Source organism: Cervus elaphus, chromosome 33 (genome assembly GCF_910594005.1).
Source record: "Cervus elaphus chromosome 33, mCerEla1.1, whole genome shotgun sequence".
NCBI classification, from domain to species: Eukaryota; Metazoa; Chordata; class Mammalia; order Artiodactyla; family Cervidae; genus Cervus; species Cervus elaphus.
The window spans coordinates 28,627,680-28,648,469 of record NC_057847.1 but is presented as its reverse complement, the minus strand read 5'-3'; the positions used below and the strand labels follow the sequence as shown (position 1 = coordinate 28,648,469).

Below are 20,790 nucleotides of genomic sequence, written 5' to 3'. Positions count from 1 at the left end.
TTTACAGGATACTGAACTAAGCTGCACACTGAGAAGTAGACTTTTTTAAATGAGCGAGGAAGTAGATGAGACTACTCTGCTTTTGAAGAGCCCTAAAAAAAAAACTAGAAATAGAAAAAAAATTTTCTTAACATGATAAAGGGCACTTATTTAAAAAACCATAACTAACATCACACTCACTGGTGAAAGAGTAAAAACTTTCCCCTTAAGGCCAGGAACAAGACAAGAATGCTTTCACCACTGCTGTTCAATATTGTACTGGAAGTCCTCTCAGAGGACTTAAGGAAAAAAAATACACTGAAATTGGAAAGGAAGAAGTAAAACTATTTCTAGTCACAGATGACTTAACTCTACATGTAGAAAATCTCTAAAAATGAACAAGAGCTAATAAATTCAGAAAAGTTGCAGGGCATGAGATCAACACACAAAAATCAAATGTGTTTGTATACATCAGCAATGAACAATGTAAAAAAGATACTAAGAATACAATTCAATTAATAATAGAACCCAAAACAATAATATACATAGGATCAAATTACTCAGGAAGTGACTCGGATGCTAAAAACTACAAAATATTGCTGAAGAAATGAAAGCATACTAATTAAATGAAAGAACATCAGTACTCATGTCATTAAGATTATCAGACTTACTATTGTTAAGAGGGCAATTCTTCCCCAAAGTGACTCACAGACCCAATATAATCCTGATTAAAATACATATCACCCATTTTGTTGAAACGGGAAAGCTGATTCTTTATTAAAATGCAATGTGCAAGGGTCCTCAAACAAACAAAACAACGTTGAAAAAGAAGGACTCATACTTCCTATTTCAAAAATTAACACAGCTATGGTCATCAAAAGAGTGTGGTACTGCCATAAGGACAGACATCTACTGTATGATTCTCTTTAATGCACTATCCAGAAGAGCCAAATCCATAGAGAAAGCAGATTGTTACCAGGAGGATGTAGGGAGGCAGGAATGGGGAGTGATTAATTAATGGGCATTAGGTGTTCTGGATGAATAAGATGTTCCAAAAATAAAGGGAAGTCTGGTTGCACAACACTGCATAGCACTGTGAATGCACTAAATGCCACTGAACTATATGCTTTTAAATGGATAACTGTATGTTATGCAAATTTAACCTAAATTTTTTTTTTAAGTACCACTAGGGAAAAGAAATGGGGGAATATGGGAAGGATGAAACTAATTTCCTCTGAAGAGCCCAGGGTTCAATATACAAAAAAAAAAAAAAAAAAAAAAGAAAAGAACGAATGACCTACACCAAGTGCTGGCATGGTGTGTAGAGCAGCAGCCTCATAGAGATGTCTACATCCTAATTCCTGAAGATGTGAGTATGCTAAGTTACACAGCAGAGGAGAATTAAAGTAGCAGGTGGAATTAAAGCTGCTAATTTGCTTACTTTAAAATAGGGATTTATTCTGGATTACCCTTTGTGGACTCAGGGTAATCACAAGAGGCCTTAAAATTCGAGGAGATGGGCAGAGATGTGGAATCACAGTGACATGACATGACAAAGACTTGACTTGCCACTGCTGGCTTGCAGTTGGAAGGGGATCATGAACCACGGAATGTGGACAGGCTCTAGAAGCTGGAAAAAGCAAGGATTATTTTCTAGAGCCACCACTAATAATGCACCCCCGAAAACATCCTGATTTTAGCCCAATGAGATCCATTTTGGATTTGTGATCTCCAAAACTATAAGATAATAAATTTGTGTTGTTTTAACTCACTGAATTTGTGGCAATTTGTTACAGTGGCAGTATGAAATTACTACAGATCCTGGTACCTAGAAAGGGGATATTTCCATAACAAACACCTAAAAATATAGAAGTGACTTTGGAAGTGGGCAGTGAGCAAGAGGCTAGGAGAATTCAGAGGAACATGATTTTAAAATAACCTTAGGCTGCCTTTAATAGACTATTAGCAGAAATATGAATATTAATAACTCTGCCAAGTGAGGATGTGAGGAATTCCACAAGAAGCACAGTGTGGAAAACATACTGCCTTAAGAGAACACCTAAATTGTCATGAATGGATCATCTGGTAGATAGGAGAGGTGCTACTGGTGAAAACTCAGAAGGAAAGGAAAAATATGTTATAGAAAACTGGAGGAATCCTTGTTATAATGAAAGAAAGCTAAGCAAAACTGTATCCTGTAGTTATACAGAAAGCCAAGCATGTAAGAAATGAACTCTGCAGATTTCCAAACAGTGTTTAAAGTCTGGACTGGTTTCTTCTCACTGTTTACACTAAAATGTGAGAAAAGATACGTCAAAGGTAAGAAATAAGAAATGTTCAACCAAAAATTTAATGAGTTTAATCCAACCAAGATTTAATGGTTTAAGAAATTTTCATTTTATTCAGAGTGCAAAATACACCAAAATTGAGATTCATGGTCAAGCTGCTCTTAAAATGGAGGGTATAGTTGAACAACCTTTTGCTAATATTCCTGAGAAGCCAGAGTATTCATCACATAAACAGTCTTTAAAAAGATGAAGTGTGTCACTCACAGATTCCTTCAGCCTTCTCAGCAGAAGTCAAAAATAGTGATAAAATTATCTAGGAAAAAAAAACCTGGTGGGTGTCTAATGGAATAATGCTTGTGTCACACATGAGAGATCCACAAGATTCTTGAGAACTTTATACCAACAAAAACACTGCCAGCTTGGATTTTAAGGGACACAGACAGCACAAAGTGAAAGGCTGTCAAACAGTCAAAACTCTACAAACAAGAAACTGGCTTTAAAGCTACTCAGCAGCAAATACATGCTAACCTTCACAAAAAAGAAATCTTCATGAAAAACAGAGGACAGAAGCTTGAAGTCACAAGCTACAGAAAAATTATTACCAGATCTTGAAACCTGAGTTTGCCTGGATGGATTTTGAAACTGCTTGGGATCGGTGACACCTTTAATCTTTTTCTGTTTGAAAGGAAGTATCTGTAACTCTTATCCTATGGCTGTCCCCATCACTGTATTTTGGGAAGAGGTAGTAACTTGTTTCTTGATGTTCACAGGTTCATAGGTTAAGAGGAATTATTCTCGGGGCAGATTATACACAAAGTCTCACTAGTAATTTATTTAGGTAACAAAATTCAGAATGTCTAAGTTGATGAGATTTAGGTAAGGTTTTTCAATGTGGAGTTAAGGCTATACTGAGGTTGACAAAGACTTTGCAGATAGGATAAATGAATTTTGCATGTGGGAAAGAAGTGAATCTTAGGTCAGAGGGTAGGCTATGTAGGTAGAATAATGACTTTCCAAAAATGCCACATTCTAATCCTTAGGACTTATAAGTGTGCTTAAACGCAAAGGATAAAATGGTATTAACACCACTAATTAGCTGACCTTACAATATGGTGATTATCTTGGATGATACAGCTATGAGTACACAGTGTAAAGAAAAAAAACTTTTATCTGAAGGAAACTGGGAAAAGACACATAAGAGGTAATATCTGAACTCAGTTTGACAGAAGCAGCAGAAAGAAGCCAGGAGGAACAAACAGGGCACACAAGGACATGGGGACCCATAAACACAGCACGTAGACATGCAAGCAAAAAGAAAAATGAATGTATACTGTAGATTAAGGAAATTATCTTCTACTGGTTGCTTGCTAAGAGTTTAAAGACAGATCAATGCTGAATTTAACATATTTTTTTAATTTTAGAATCTATTAAGATAATCATATAATCTTTCTTTTCATGTAAAAATTACATTGATTTTTCTTATATTAAACCAACCTATCATACATAAAATAAATCCAAATTAGTCTTGATAAATTCTCATTTTTATGTATTATATGTGGGGTTGCTAATATTTTATTTAATATTTTTGCATTTACTTTTACAAATGATATTAGACTATCATTTTCAATAGGGTTTCCCTGACGGCTCAGTGGTAACGAATCCGCCTGCCAATGCAAGAGATGTGGGTTCGATTCCTGGGTCAGGAAGATACTCTGGAGAGGGAAATGGCAATCCACTCCAGCATTTTTGCCTGGAAAATCCTATGGACAGAGAAGCTAGGCAGGCTACAGTCCATGGGTTTGCAGAAGAGTTGGACACAACTTAGGCTTCAGCAATACGTGAACCGTGAAATTCCAGATGTTCAAGCTGGTTTTAGAAAAGGCAGAGGAACCAGAGATCAAATTGCCAACATTCGCTGGATCATCAAAAAAGCAAGAGAGTTTCAGAAAAACATCTATTTCTGCTTCATTGACTATGCTCACTCCTTTGACTGTGTGGATCACAATAAACTGTGGAAAACTTTGAAGGAGATGAGAATACCAGACCACCTGACCTGCCTCTTGAGAAACCTGTATGCAGGTCAGGAAGCAACAGTTAGAACTGGACATGGAACAACAGACTGATTTCAAATAGGAAAAGGAGTACGTCAAGGCTGTATATTTGTCAGCCTGCTTATTTAACTTATATGCAGAGTACATTTTGAGAAACGCTGGGCTGGAGGAAGCACACACTGGAATCAAGATTGCCGGGAGAAATATCAATAACCTCAGATACGCAGATGACACCACCCTTATGGCAGAAAATAAAGAAGAACTAAAGAGCTTCTTGATGAAAGTGAAAGAAGAGTAAAAAAGTTGGCTTAAAGCTCAATGTTCTTTTAAGATCATGGCATCCGGTCCCATCACTTCATGGCAAATAGATGGGGAAACAGTTGACAGAATTTAGTTTTCTGGGCTCCAAAATCACTGCAGATGGTGACTGCAGTCATGAAATTAAAAGACGCTTACTCCTTGGAAGGAAAGTTATGACCAACCTAGATAGCATATTAAAAAGCAGAGACATTACTTTGCCAACAAAGGTCCATCTGGTCAAGGCTATGGTTTTTCCAGTAGTCATGTATGGATGTGAGAGTTGGACTATAAAGAAAGCTGAGCGCTGAAGAATTGATGCTTTTGAACTGTGGTGTTGGAGAAGACTCTTGAGAGTCCCTTGGACTGCAAGGAGATCCAACCAGTCCATCCTAAAGGAGATCAGTCCTGGGTGTTCATTGGAAGGACTGATGCTGAAGCTGAAACTCCAATACTTTGGCCACCTGATGCGAAGAGCTGACTCATTTGAAAAGATCCTGTTGCTGGGAAAGATTGAGGGCAGGAAGAGAAGGGGATGACAGAGGATGAAGTGGTTGGATGGCATCACCGACTCAATGGACATGGGTTTGGGTAGACTCCAGAAGTTGGTGATGGACAGGGAGGCCTGGCGTGCTGTGGTTCATGGGATTTCAAAGAGTCGGACACTACTGAGCAACTGAACTGAACTGAACTAGCCACTAAACACCACCACGACAAATTAGGCTATAACTTTCCTTTCCTGTATGGTCTTTCTTGAATTTCGACACCATGACTTTGTTGGCCTAAAATAAGTTGGAAGTATTTCTCCCTTAGCTGTTCTTCAAAAGGTTTTGAAAGATTGGCACTATTTCTTCCTTAAATGGCTAGTGGAATTCGTAGATGAAATCATCTGTATCTGAGTTTTCTATGATCAAAGATTTTAATTATAGATTCAATTTCTTTAACAGTTACATAACTATTTGATTTTGTTTGTTCTAGTGTGAATTTTGTTAACTTGTATTTTTCTAGAAATTTATCCATGTCACAAAAATTTCAAATTCAAGTCATTTATAATTTTTTTTAAGTATGTGTACATTCTATAGTAACATTATTTCTTTCATTCCTGATGATTCTTTTCCCTTGTTTTCAATTGTATTAGTCCTTCCTCACCCACAAAAGCCCATAGACATCCCTTTTGGATTGACTGATGCTCTGTATTGTATGATTATTTCCTGTATCAAAAGTTCTGCTCTTATTTTCTCTTCCTCCTTTTCTTGGTTAATTCTGCTCATCTTCTGATGAAGTTTTAGCTTTTCTTCTTTTCCTATATATGTATATAAGGCTATAAATGTCTCTCTAGATACTGTTTCAGATTTACCTCAAAAATTTTTGCCATGTAGCACTTTCACTATCATTCACCTAAAAATATCTTCTCATCTCCGATGAGACTTTTGCACTATCTTTGTTTCTTATTTCTAGTTTAATTCCACTGTGATGAGAGAACATATTTTATATGATTTCAATCCGTAAGTTTTACCCATGAGTACTACCAAACATTCAAAGGAAGAAACAATGTCAGTCTTACATAAAACTCTTTCAATCCTTTGAACTTTGCTTAGACCTGTTCTATGACTCAACATGGTCAACTTTTATAAAAGTCCATTTTTAAAAAGAACATATATTCTGCAAATGTTACAGGGTAACGTGCTCATTCAGTCAAGCCTGTCAATCCCACTGAAATTTTCTATACTCATATTGTGTTTCTATTTTATATTGTTTTATTTTTATCTACCTGTTCTATTACTAAGAAATGTATGTTTTGAAATCCTCCATTATAATTTGTGGATATGTCCATATATCCTTAAAGTACTGTCAATTTTTTATTTATCTTGAGGGCATGTTGTTATGCATACAAATTTAGAATTATTATATATTCCTGGTGATTTTAAACTTTTATGGTTATGAAATAATCACTATTTCTTATAATTTTTGGCTTAAATTTTACTGTATCTGCTATAAATATGGTTTTCTTTCAACTGTCATCTGTCTAGAATGTTTTATCCCTTAATTTTTACATTTAATATATTTTTCTTTTGGTGGCCCCTATTTTTTTTGGCTGTGCCTCATGGCCTGTAAGATCTTAGTTCCCTAACCATCTAACCAGGGATCAAACCTGCATCCCCTGCAGTGGAAGCACAGAATCTAAACCACTGGAAGTCCCCTTGTTTGGCTGCTTTTGAGAATTTTTTCTCTTTGCCTTCATTTTCTGAAATTTCATTACGATGTGTTTGAGTACTTCTTTTTATTCATCCTACTTGGAATTCTCTGGCCTTCATGAATCTATAGCCTGATCTTGCTAATTTATTTTAAAATATTCTCAGTTACCTAATCTCCAAATATTGCTTCTGCTCCATTTAAGATCATTTTCTACAGAGTCAGCTGACTCATCAATAGTAGTAATTTAAGTTAGAAGACAGTAAGATTCTATCTTCAAATAACCACCAACCTAAAACCAGTAAAAATATTTCAAGAATGAAGGCAAAAGAGTTATTTTCAGACCAACCAAAACTGAAAGACATCAGTACCAACAGACCCACACTAAAAGGAAATTACTAAAGGGTATTCTTAGGCAAAAAGATCTCACTAGAGGTAAAAATCAGAGATCCAGGATCAATGAAGAGCAACACAGTGACAGATACATAGGTAAAGTTTAGAAGAACACTGACTATACAAGACAGTGTCTTTAAGTAACGTTGTGTGTGTGTGTATACCTATGTATGTATATGAACACAACGTACTTCTAATAGAGAAAAAGAATCAAACAAACAAAAACTAAGCGGTCTAAGATAGGGTAAAAGGAAAAAAGGAGAGATTAGGCAGGATAAACAAAGCATGAAGAAAGATGAGACTTAAACCCTAATAAATAAGTAAATACATGAGATTAAAATGGATTAGATGTACCAATGCCAGATTTTTTTCAGCAAGGATTTTTAAAACTTACTCATTTGTAAAAACCCACAGCATATATAACAGCACAAGTGAACCTCGATGCATGCTACACTCTGGGCTGTCACACAGGGTCATCAGTGGTCACGGCTGTCACTGCGGTGCAGGACACTGGCAGTGGGAGAGACTGTGAGGACAGCAGGTATATGGGAACCCCACACTTTTGGCTCAATACTGTGGTCAGCTAACTGCTCTAAAAATACGTTTTATTACTTAAAAAGTCAATCAGTTTAATGACCAGATATAAGTAATCCACAAAGTAATAACTTTATGCTATATAAAATATAATCTTCAGCTAAAATTTAAGCTTTAAATGAGAAAAGAGTGACCTCTGAAACTTCATTCATATGAAATATGAGGTAAAATATTACTGTTCACTTTGCAGTCATCCTTTGTAAAACACAAAACATGTAGATAAAATCAAAACAATTTAAAATATATTTAACATGAAGTCAAAATCTTGATTAACATGTATTGTTGTTTAGGTATTATCCACAGATAACACTAGCTATGCAAACTAGTGCTGCAGTCAACAGGGTCACAAAGTCAGACACAACTGCGCGACTGAACTGATACAAACTATTTACTTTGAATACTAAGTCTTTGTGACTAAAATGAGAAATTACCACCTAAAAAACTTGACTGAACACAATATTGTAAAGCAATTATCCTTCAATTAAAAATAAATGAATGTTAAAAAAACCCTGACTGAATCTTGCTGGTAGTTAAAAATTAGTTAACAACCAGGAAACATGCAAGTACTATATAAGCTTCATCTCATATCATCTTTTCAACATTATGACATAGGTATTTTCACAAGAAAATGGAGGCTCTAAGAAGTAAAACAGTTTACCAAAAAATAAAAAATAAAACTGGAAAAGTCAAGGTTGGATTCCACATCTGACTAAAGAGCTTAAAATCCTAACCACTACACAGCAGTAACTTTCTCTAATAGTGTTTATTTTCTGGCTGCACTGGGTCTCTGTTGCTGTGTGCAGGCTTTCTCTAGTTGCGGTGAGCAGGGGCTCCTCTCCAGTTGTGGTGTGCAGGCGTCTCACTGCAGTGGCTTCTCTGTTGCAGAGCATGGGCTCTAGAGTACACAGGCTCAGCAGCTGCGACACGTAAGGCTAAGCTGCCCTTAGTCTAAGCTTCCTCGACCAGAGACTGAACACTGGCAGGCGGATTCTTAACCACTGGACTACCAGGGAAGTCCTGTTTTCTGCTTTGATTTCTTGATAAAGACATAATGAAAGATTCATGATCTCTATTCTAATTACTTTACTAGATGTTCTGCACAAAGGGATATAAAAGAAGTTTTAGAAGACTGTTGCATTGCATGGCTGATAAAATCAAATTAATATATATGAATCAAAGTGTTTCTGTCGTTTTTTTCCTTATTTAAATCTGTACTTACATAAGGATGCAATCCAACTGCTATGTTGTATTACTTCACCTGCCACTCTAAGAACACATAGCGGTATAACTTCAGAGTTAGTTCTAAGTCAACATATGCAATAAACTGAGATGGAAATGAGACAATCTATGACTAATAAACTACTGTTAGAGCTAGAAGCATCCTAGAAGACAAGTCGGAAGCAAAACACCTGTGGCAAACTAGTAAAATGGTCTTTTGAGAAGACGAAAATGAAATTCAATCAAATGCTTATGTACTATAATTTAGTATTTACTGACAATTTTCTATATGCCAGGCACTGTACTAGATACTGGGAGCACAGAGAGAAGACGGAGAGACAACAGCTCCAATACTGACAGGCAAGTACAAAAGGTACCTAACTTGAGGGGAAATGGGGAAGAAACTAGGAAGAAAAAAGGTCAGAGAGGATTTACTACTGTAACTGACATATGAGGCAAGTCATAAAGGATAAATAGAAAATGGAACAGGTAAAGAAAGGCAAAGAACAATATATACAAAGGAGCAGAAACAAGTAAAGCAGAGTCCATTTAAAGAACGGAAAGAATTTAATGCAGGATGCACAGGGAAGACACTGTAGAGGAGGGAAATCAGAAGGCCTACAAAGGGTCTTCATGAGAGTGAATTTCATCTTGAAGGCTAGTGAAGGAGGTTAGACATGAAACATCATATGATGTAAGGTAAGACATCATATGAAAGGTAAGAAACAGTAACTGATGTAAGAAAGAGAGAGAGAAGCAGCAGTATAGTAAGATAGTGGTAGTGAAGATTGACAAGATACAAAAACGTTATGTAAATAGACACAGAGAACAAGGGAAAGGCAAACATCTAGGATGTTTCTAGTGTCATTAACTGAGTGGATGATGATGCTGTGACTGAATACAGAGCTATGAGTATCAGGTTATCACTGAATACCTCAAGTGATAACTGAGTCCTATCCTTCAAGGGTCAAGGAGAAGCTTTTAAGAGGAATCAGTATCTAGTATGGGATTTAAAAGATGAACAGAAATTATGACAATGGGCTGGAGTTTAAAAGTTGGTGGTGAATGGGAGGCACTGGTCAATGATAAAAGATGAAGCGAGAGAGGTCAGAAGCTGCCAGGTCAAAAGTACTTTCTGGACTATACTATCCAAGCAACAAAGAATTAAGTTAGGTTTACAGGGAAGAAAAAGAAAGGATCGTATTTTTATTTCGGAAAAAAAAGGACTCTGACTACAAGATGGCCTAGACCAAAGTTGAAAGATGTCAGAGTGGGTGGGGGTGGGAAGAAAGAACCCAAGTAAGAAATGGCAGTGGACACATTTGAGCAAAGACTAGATGTCTATGGGGGTGGAATCTATGGGGGTGGAATTAAGCTTACACATCATCTTCTGTATAATTGCTCACCTATCCATCCACTCTTTGAAAAGCAACAAATTTACCCATCTTTGAAAACTAAGTCATGTTATTTTTTTAAACATATCAATAGCCAAAGGATTTAACTGCAACTCACAACAACCCCCTCCCCCTCCCTTGCCCAAATCAGGAAGGACTTAAAGAAGGAAGTACATTTTGGACTTTAAAATATAAGATTATCATCACTTATTTATTAACTAAAAGATAATAAAAATGGATTAAGAAAAATAAATGGAATCTTGATTTAAAACCTGTAACAACCAAAATTCTGGTATGTGGAACTGAGAGGATGGTGGTACCATTTAATAACTAAGAAAAGAGGAGGAGGCAAGGAGTGTGTGTATGTGTGTGTATAGAGAGAAAAGAGAAAAAAAGAGAGGGGGAAAAGGGGGGTGGGGGAGGACTGAAATGGGAAAGATAATAAAAAATACCATTTTTATTTTGTGTGTTTAGTAAATAAAGTTTTGAATAGGTTGGCATTAGAGGCACTTGTGAGGCATTTAAGTACCAATATCAATTAAGCAAGGATATGACATTCAAGACTGAGATACAAATATTTGACACTCAAGAAAGAAAAGTGGGCTGGTGACAGAAGTTTGGATGTCAGCAGCATAAACAGGGCAACTGAAACCCTAGGAGTAGCTAATACTCATGGAGAATACACAGAGTAAGTGGTAAAATGGCCTAGGACAGAGCCTTAAAAATCCTATGCTTTACAAATTGATAATGTAAATGATGTCCACAGAAGAGACTTAAAAGATGTAGCCAGATTAAGTTAAAATGAAAATCAGAAAAAAAGGTTATCAAAAACTATGGCAAGAAAGTGTCTTTTCAGAAAAAATAAGTAGTCAATAATATCCAATGTTGCCAAGTTAAAGACTCAAATGTCTGTGGCATTTAGCATCAAGGACATAATCTTTAAAAGAACAATTTCAGTCAAGAAAAGAGAGAATGGAAAGCGAGGCAGCAGAGGCTGTAAGCAAAGGAAAGTCCTTCAGGAAACCTAGTTATAGAGACGACAGTGTGAGACTGGAGCGATGTCTAATTGATGGGGAGTTTTTTTTATTTTGTTTCCTAAAGGAAGAAACCAGTAGAGAGCAAAAGGGTGAAGATATACGATAAAGGAGGTATCAATAGAAGAGGTCCCTGATGTGGCAGGGGATGGGCTTCAAAGCACAGATGAAACAGTATCTTTCAACAAAGGAGAAGCATATTAAAACATAAAGCAGAGGGTGTGCATATGTATTTTCCATTCACATAAACTTATATAAGCTCTTATAAAACAGAAAAACTATATAAATTAGGTTGCATCTATACACAGAAATTCTAACAATGGTATTTTTTCCAGTGGTCATGTATGGATGTGAGAGTTGGACAATAATGAAAGCTGAGCACCAAAGAATTGATGCTTTTGAACTGTGGTGTTGGAGAAGACTCTCGAGAGTCCCTTGGACTGCAAGGAGATCCAACCAGTTCATCCTAAAGGAGATCAGTCCTGGGTGTTCATTGCAAGGACTGATGTTGAAGCTGAGACTCCAATACTTTGGCCACCTGATGCAAAGAGCTGACTCATTTGAAAAGACCCTGATGCTGGGAGGGATTGGGGGCAGGAGGAGAAGGGGACGACAGAGGATGAGATGGTTGGATGGCATCACCGACTCGATGGACATGGGTTTGGCTGGACTCCGGAGTTGGTGATGGACAGGGAGGCCTGGTGTGCTGCGGTTCATGGGGTCGCAGAGAGTCAGACATGACAGAGTGACTGAACTGAACTGTTCTCTGTGAGATAGAATCATGGCCTTTACTGTTTTATTGTTCTTTCATATTTTTCAAATTTCCTATGATAAGCATATGATTGTTTTTTAAATGTCTCCAACTCTGAATTATAAAAAGTAGTTCACCATTAAAGCAGAAAACCTAGAAACCAAAGCAGAAAGGGGAAAAACAATACCTATAACCTCTGAATGTGCTGCTTTCATAGGTTGACAAAAATATGTCAGCTGTACTACCTAAGCTAACATTTTCTCAGAAAAAGGGAACACTAAGAGGAATACTGAACTAGAATAATCAAAATAGACAAGTGACTCTACTATTATTCATAGACACAGAAGAAAAAGTGAACTCCAGTTTCCTCTTAGCTACCCATTTAAAATAGGATTAGTAAATCTCCACTTAGGTAGAATTCAGATTTGGAGACATATTATTCATTTAGAAGTAAATTTTTGCAATACTCTTTTCCTTCCTGGCCATGATGATTTTTACTATTTAATTATTAATAACACCCACTACTAGCATACATGCTCACTGGCAACACTTTAAAAAAAGGAAATTAAAAACGCAAACTTACAGTTGTGGTAAATTTGGTCTAACGAAAGGATCATTTTCTGCTCCATTGACTGCTTTGTTTTTCCTTTGTTTTGATTCAGAATTGGTAGAGGGTGCCTGAGAATTATTAGCTGTGGGAGGTTTGCGTTTCGCTAGAAGTTTCCTTTGCCTTTCAATATCTTCCCTTTGCTGATTTACCCATTCTTGTTGCCTACATAAAAATAAATGTGGAAAAAAATTAACCTTCCTTTACTTTTCACATTTAAAACATGAAAATACATTAGTAAACATGAAAAATCACATAATGTTTAAACATGTAACGTTATGGTCCCACTCCTGTGAACCAACACCTTCTCACTGTCCTTTTCTCATTTGAAACATACATTTTTAAATAAGGTCTTCCCTAAACCCCCTGGATGAGAAGGATGTGTTGCCACATATAACCTCACAGCATCTTGTAGCTCCCTATCTTCTCTTTTCTAAACAAATATTTCTATGGACACTTGATCTCAATATGTCTGGTTAGACTAAAGCACTCCATGAGAAGAGAAACAATTATTTTATACCCTATTGTACCCTAAGTGCCCAGCATAGTGACTGACACATGCTAGGCATTCAATAAATATTTGTTGAATAAAATCAATCAGCTATTAAAAAAAAGAAATAACAGAGTTAAGGAGTAGGTTTTATACATTCATCTCACCACTGTTTAAAGAAAAACTTATAAAAGACATATGTGAATTTATTAATAAAGTGTCATTTTCTAAATGTATCTCCATTAAATTTCAGGAAAGGGTAAGTGGAAATGAAACAAAAATTGACCTTAGAAATTTAGGAAAAAAGAAGGAATTTTGACACTTTAAAGAGAGAAAATACCAAGAAAAATTTAGATGGCATTGAAAAACGGGCAACTAATGTAACTAAAAATATTACTGTTTCCAATTGAAGCTTTTAAAAACCATCCTCTCATACAACATTTTAAGCCTGTTCTAATATGATTATCTTCCCTCTTAGGTCACCTCACCACACTAGGAAATAATTTTTAAAAAACTACATGGTAATTTTGACAGGATGTGGAATTTTGTCTAATTCTTTTATTGCATCAATTGAGATGATTTTGGTTGTTTTCCTTCATTGTATTAAGTGACATATCACACCGATTAATTTTTGTCTGCTGACCCACTCTCAAACCAGGAATAAATCCCACTTTGTCACAGTGTATTTTTTGTTAAAAAACAACAACAACAACAACAAAACCCATAACAATACAAAACCTCCATGCTGATGGTACTCAGATTTAGAACAAGTCAAATATTTCAATTCCTCCCTCCTTCACCCCTATTCAGACCAGAACTAAAGAACTTCCACTCTACCGACAAAGACTTGTTTTACACATTTCAGAGTCCTATGATCCCAGTCAGGCAGTGCAGAACATGAAAGAAGGGAAGGAATGAAGGAGCACCCAAGCAAAAGAGAAAAATGCTAGAGAAAAGTCTCAAGAAGAGAAAGGTTCGCATATGACTTTAATCCAGTTTTCTACTGGAAGTAAGAATAATTTCAGTTTATTTAAAAAATTAATTTTAAAGCTAGTTTAGGGTACAGTCAAGATTAATAAAAATAAACAGCAATAATCCTACTGAAATAATCAAAGAATTACTCTAATGGATACACACACACACACATATACATATATATAGTGACTGATTATTCAGTAATGACCATATAGTTTAGAGATTATTAATTTAATATTACTAGTTTTTATTTCTCTTCTTATCCTCCAACTATTTCGGGTTATATCACAGCTTAAAAAATAGACACTGATTAACAGTTTGATATTAAATATATACGTATATGTAATATATATATGTAGCAACATACAGCAGGACCTCAGTAAATGATTAGTAAGAAAAAAATACAAGTAATTTTTTAAAAACTGGGTTATTGCTTTATTATAAAAGGATATAGCTCAGAAACAGCCAGATGAAGAGCTGCACAGGGCGAGGTATGGAGAAGAGACATGGAGCTTCCATGCTCTCTCTGAGCCTGATAACCTTCCCAGATCTCCACACATTCACCAAGCCATAAGCTCCAATTTTACTCTCTGGCAGCTTAATGGAGAAATTTTAACAACTGGCAGAGTTTGTATTTTAGTTTATATTTAATGCTATATTATGTAACCTTCTTTCATTCATTACCAGGACAACTGCACATCTGGGTTTAGCAGCTCAGAAAAACACTAAAAATTTTTAAGCTGTATCTCAACTCTATCTCTTACTTTCTACTTCTACGGTTAATATTTTAGCTCAAGACTAATCACCTTTCATTTGGATGCTTCTCCATCTAAACTGTCAATAATTTATGTTCTTTTCAGTATTATTTCCACATTACTATCAGTTACCTTTCAAAAACTCAAATTTGACCACACACACTATATAAAACTTTAACAGCTCCCTTTTATCAACAGAATTAAAAATCCAAACTTCCTACCATCACAAAGACACTGTCCTTCAATACCTAACACCCAGAAACAGTTGTGTTGAACAGAAGCTGGGTAAATCAACTGAGATAGATAGAAGACCATTCTATACTTAAGTCCTGGGAACCAATGTTTGAAACAGCAGTTTATGTAATACTATGTGAAATAAAGCTTTGCCTACATTTTCCATTTAACTGGACTGACTCTGGGAAAGCAAAAAATAAACGGGGGGGGGGGGGGGGGAGGGGGGCCAGGGGCAGCAATAGATCCTGGCTCCTTAACACAGAAACAGTCAACATACCCTTTCCTACCACCAACTTGAGAAAATGGATTTCTCCATTTTAAAGTTTACCTCAGAAGTGCTAAAGCCACATGTTCAGTTCAACTGACTTTTGAGTTATTATGTCTGACACTGTAGAGAAAATACTCCTGTCTTTCCCACAGGAATAATGAGCAGACAAATGCTGAAGGAAGGACTGGGGAATGGGAGAGGGGAAAAAACAAAAAACAAAAAACTAAGCAGAAAAACCCCAAGATATAGATACAAATTTTGCAATTAAAGTTAAAATTTTTTAACAATTTCCCTCTCAACTAACTTATAAAAGCTAGGTCAGTTTATGTTTTGCAAAGTCATATTTAAAATAATACATCATACTATACAGATCTTCCCTGGTGGTAAAGCGTCTGCCTACAATGTGGGAGACGCGGGTTCAATCCCTGGATTGGGAAGATCCTCTGGAGAAGGAAATGGCAACCCACTCCAGTACTCTTGCTTGGAAAAATCCCATGGGCAGAGGAGCCTGGTAGGCTACAGTCTATGGGGTCGCAAAGAGTCGGACACAACTGAGTAACTAAACTTTCTATACAGATGACTGCTAACTAATCAAGAAGTTTGCTAAAGCTAAACTTGTAATGCCTATTTTATGTTCCTTTCAAATGTATTAAGTTCTATGATTTCAAAGAGTAGTGAGGAGTAGATATAGAACATAATTCCAAATCTATAATCTCTGAAAATAACAAACAACCAAAGGAATACTAAATCTTTTAAAATGTAAGATTGACTAACTTTACAAGATTCTGAAACGCAAAACCATCTGTCCATTGTTCAGTAAATGAAGCACCATGTCTAACTGTCGTGAAATGCCCAAGGCGTAATCTGTCTTGCATACTCTTCTCTCGGCTTGACAGTTTTTCTTGTGTACTCTGAAAACAAGGGGGAAAAAGAAAAATCATCATTCAACTTTATTAATTTAAATTTTAAAAACATACAAAGTAAAAGGGACTAATGAAAGGAGAGGGAAAATTTATTGAACTTTTTTTTTGATGTGGACTTTTTTTAAGCCTTTACTGAATTTGTTACAACACTGTTTCTGCTTTATGTTTTGGTTTTTTGACCAGGAGGCATGTGGGGTATGTGAGGATCTTAGCTTCCCAACCAGAGATGGAACCCACACTCCTGCATTGGAAGGTGAAGTCTTAATCACTGGCCTGACAGGGAACTTACCTTTTCAATAAGCAGTTTCTTGCTCATTGATATGCACTTATTTAATCGCTCTTTGTATTTTTCAAGTAGTTTTTGTTGCTCATCTATCTGCCGTCTGAGATCACAATTAGCCTACAATATAAGTAGACAATGAAAAAGGTCTAGAATTTGTATATATGAGACATTTAAGAATATTTATACATTTTGAAAAATTAATAAAGAGGATTAATAAGATTAAGTATTTGAATGTGATACTAAAACAAAAAAATGTTAAAACACCTACTTACCATGATAATAACAACACTGTTACATGCTGCTTAGCTGTATAGTGAAAAGTACATGGAATATGTACTCATACTCCACAGGTTCAAATCTACACTCTAGGGTATATAATCTGGGCTAAGTTAAATAAAGTATCTGAACCTTATTTCTAAAGTTGTCTTAAAGGTCTGCTCTATTATCTTATTTCTAAAACAGAGCAACATCATTCTATCTCATTTGAAATAACTGAAATACAAAGTGTCTAACACTTAAAAATGAATGTGAGTTCTCCTTCATCTTCTGTAATAAAACATCTCCATTCAACATGTTGGTAACACTGTAGATGCCTATCCAATAGCTAACTGTTCTCACCATCTTTCTCGGCCACATGAATACAAATTTTGTTAACTCTGTAAGCGGTCATATGCTCAGTCCCTCTTTCTAAGCTCAGAAGATAAGCCTGATTAGTACAATCACCAGGGAGTAACCTGGAGAGCTTGTTGGAACACAGATTACCGGAATCCATTCCCAGTTTCTGAATAAGTAGCTCTGGAGTAGGGTCTGAAACTTTACTTCTAATAAATCCGCTAGTAAGGTTGATGCTTCTGGTCTGGGCATCATTCTTTGAAAACCATAAGTCTATGCCAATCATGGTATAAGCCAAAAGAGAGCAGTATAATAAATCAAAAATGCTGGGAGAAAAATACAGCTGCCAATCTAAAAGTATGTATCTAACAAAAAGCTGTTTTCCAAGGAAAAGGGTAAAATAAAATAGTTTCAGAGGAACACATGAAATTTAGCAACAGACCCTTATCATTAGGTGCAAGTCAAACAGAGCCCCAACAAATTGTGTATGTGTGACTTGAAAAACCTAACACTTCTCTAAGACTGCAAAGGACCAAAAACAGCCAAAAAGGAGATGGTATTTGTTCAACCAGATATTAAGATTTAATGCAAAACCAAAGTCTTCCTCTGGATTGGTATGTGTCTAGCTAAAGGAGTTTATTTCCCATCTCCCTGCAGCTAATGATGGCTACTGAAATGTAAGCAGAAGTTGTTCAATGGAATACTCAAGAACACTATGCAGAAAACTGTTGTATTTTTAATTTCCTTCCTCTTCTGCTTAAGAACACAGATACCATAACTGTGACTCTGAAATATTTTGTACCTTGATATAATCTTCAAGATGAAGGCCATGTACTAAGGGGAGGGAGCAGAAAAACTGAAGGAAACAAGATTCCATATGACACCTGGGCTACCTCCTTCTGTTCTTCTCTTAAAAAATAATATTGTATTTCATTTAAAGTACTGTTGTTTATGGAAACCTATCCAAATGCCTATGGCCTGCGTAGCTCAGTCGTCTCTACTTGCCAGCAAAGCTCTGCCTGGCTGGAAATAAAGTAGGACCAATAAAATTGCATTTTCACAAAACTTACCATCTTCCATTCAAAGGCCTATGGCCTCTTAGGCTTTGTCCAGGGTGGTAATGGCCCAACTGTAGACACTGCTGTCTAGATAGATGAACAGCCTCCAAGGGCCTCCTCAGTCACATCTGGGACGAATGGTCAGTGTGGCACCAGGGGCCACAAGTGCAGTGTCCTGCCCAGCCTCCATCACTAGCTTGGGGGTCAGGGAAACACTCGACCCCCCACCCCCAGAGGTGAGCAGCTTGCAGAGAAAAGAAAAACCTATCTCAGATATGTTAGTGAGGGGCACTGTGTTCCATTGGTTATCTCAGGGCCATTCCCTTCTGGGTCTGCTATGGAAGGACCGACCTCCACCCCTAGCTGGATTTAGTGTGGGGCAAGTAACTCAGTGGGCAGGAGACACTGCACCCTCAAGCTCTGACTTGGAACAACCCCCGCCTTTCTGTTCTTCTCTCAAAAAGTAATGTTGTATCTTATTTAAAGGACTGTTGTTTATGTTCTCTGTTACTAACAACCAAAAGCAACAGCTAAATGATAAAAAGATGCTGTAGTACCTACCAGTATAGGAATACACAAAGAGAACATGGTACTTAACACGGAACACTGAAATACATGTATTTGTATATGAAAATAAGATTGTATGATGGAGCTAGCAGTAAAGAGTAGACAACTAGTTCTCTATATAGAAAGAAATTGAAATGAAACCTTATTTCACATCATATCCCAAAATGAATTCCAGTGAGATTTATAACTTGCATTGAAAAAGCAGACTATAAAATTTTTTAAAGAAGATACAGACGAACATCTTTATCGTCTTAGGGACAAAAACAATGAATTATTTTGGTATACCTTTGATAATAATTTGGTACAAACTATAAATAAACAGATCGCTCAGTCATGTCTGATTCTTTGCAACCCCATAGACAGTAGAGTAGCCTGTCAGGCTCCTCTGTCCATGGGATTCTCCAGGCACGAATACTGGAGTGGGTTGTCACGTCCTTCTCCAGAGAATCTTCCCGACCCAGGGATCAAACCCAGGTCTCCTGCACTGTGGGCAGATTCTTTACCATCTGAGATACCAGGGAAACCCATAAAAAAAGAGACATGTAATCATATAAGTTTTAAATGACCTAATCAAAAGATAGTGCAAAGAAATAAAAAGACAATTCACACACTAGGAGAAAAATCAATATATATGGCCAACAAAAAAACTGGTATCAATTTTAAAAAACTCATTAAGAAAAATGAGCAAAAAAAAAAAAAAATCATTTATTTCACAGAAGAAATACAAATGGTTATTGAATATTTTATAAGATATTCAAAAAATAAAGTGAATGCATAATAACTAATACCTTGTTATATCCATTAAACTGAACTCGCAAACTAAATATGATTCTAATAAGCCTTAGCAAGGATAATGAGCAATAACATTATTCCCTGCTTATAGTTAGTGGAATGTAAACTGATCCAACCACCTCGGGAAAAATTTGCTTTTACAGAGTAGAGTTTAAGCTATGCATGCCCTATACTCTAGCCATGTCTAAGCATATACCACAGAAAAATTCTCCATGTGTGCCGCAGAAGATATGTAGAAGAATGTGTCTTAGCAGAACTGTTCATACTAGCAAGAAGTAGAAATAAAATGTCCAACAAGAGCAGGAAAGATAAATTACAGTATATTCATTTACACCTTACCATACAGCAGTGAAATGAACATGACAATCCCACATATAATGCTTAGTGAAAACAAGCAGGGCATACAGTATAATTTTGTAATTCAAAGTTCAAAAACAGTGAAATAATATGTTGTTAAGAATGTATAAGATATATACAATATAACTATAAAGAAATACAAAGGCATAAGAAATAGATACAAAATTTACAACAGTGGTCAACGGTAAATGGATGTAAGAGAGTAAATAGGATGGGAACGGGAGAGGCACACTAGATGTTTTAGAGATATGGGTAATTATAGTATGATCACAGGTGATGGTTTCATTGAGTTTCTATACCAACAGTTCTGTTAGCTAAATTACAATCATTTGGAGAAGGTTTTTATTTTTCCCCCTTAATTTATTTATTTGGTTGAGCTGGATCCTAGGTGCTGCATGTGCGATCTAGGTCCCTGACCAGGGATCAAACCTGGGTCCCCTTCATTGGGAGCAAGGAGTCTTAGCCTCTGGACCATGTAGGAGCTTTTAAAACTACCAATGTCCAAGCCCTATCTCATACCAATATAATCAGAATTCCTCAGGGTAGAAATAAGCATTGCTACTTTTATAAAGTACCTCCCATATTTTCCATCCAGTGATTCAAATGAGCAGCAAGGGGTGAGAACCACTACTTCATCCCTTACTCACATATTAGGCATACTTTTTGATGTGCCTCTT

General features: G+C 36.3%; 1 protein-coding gene across 1 annotated transcript in view; it reads right to left on the bottom strand.

Annotated features, from left to right (window-relative positions):
- The window catches only part of TLK1 (tousled like kinase 1), a 163,260-nt gene that overhangs the window by 33,158 nt on the left and 109,312 nt on the right, over window positions 1-20,790 (bottom strand). Inside the window, exons 9-11 of the mRNA XM_043894418.1 lie at window positions 16,734-16,844; window positions 16,296-16,432; window positions 12,776-12,964 (exon numbers count right to left, since the gene is read on the bottom strand). Of these exons, the coding sequence (XP_043750353.1) occupies window positions 12,776-12,964; window positions 16,296-16,432; window positions 16,734-16,844 (437 nt within the window). The remainder of the gene's footprint in view (window positions 1-12,775; window positions 12,965-16,295; window positions 16,433-16,733; window positions 16,845-20,790) is intronic.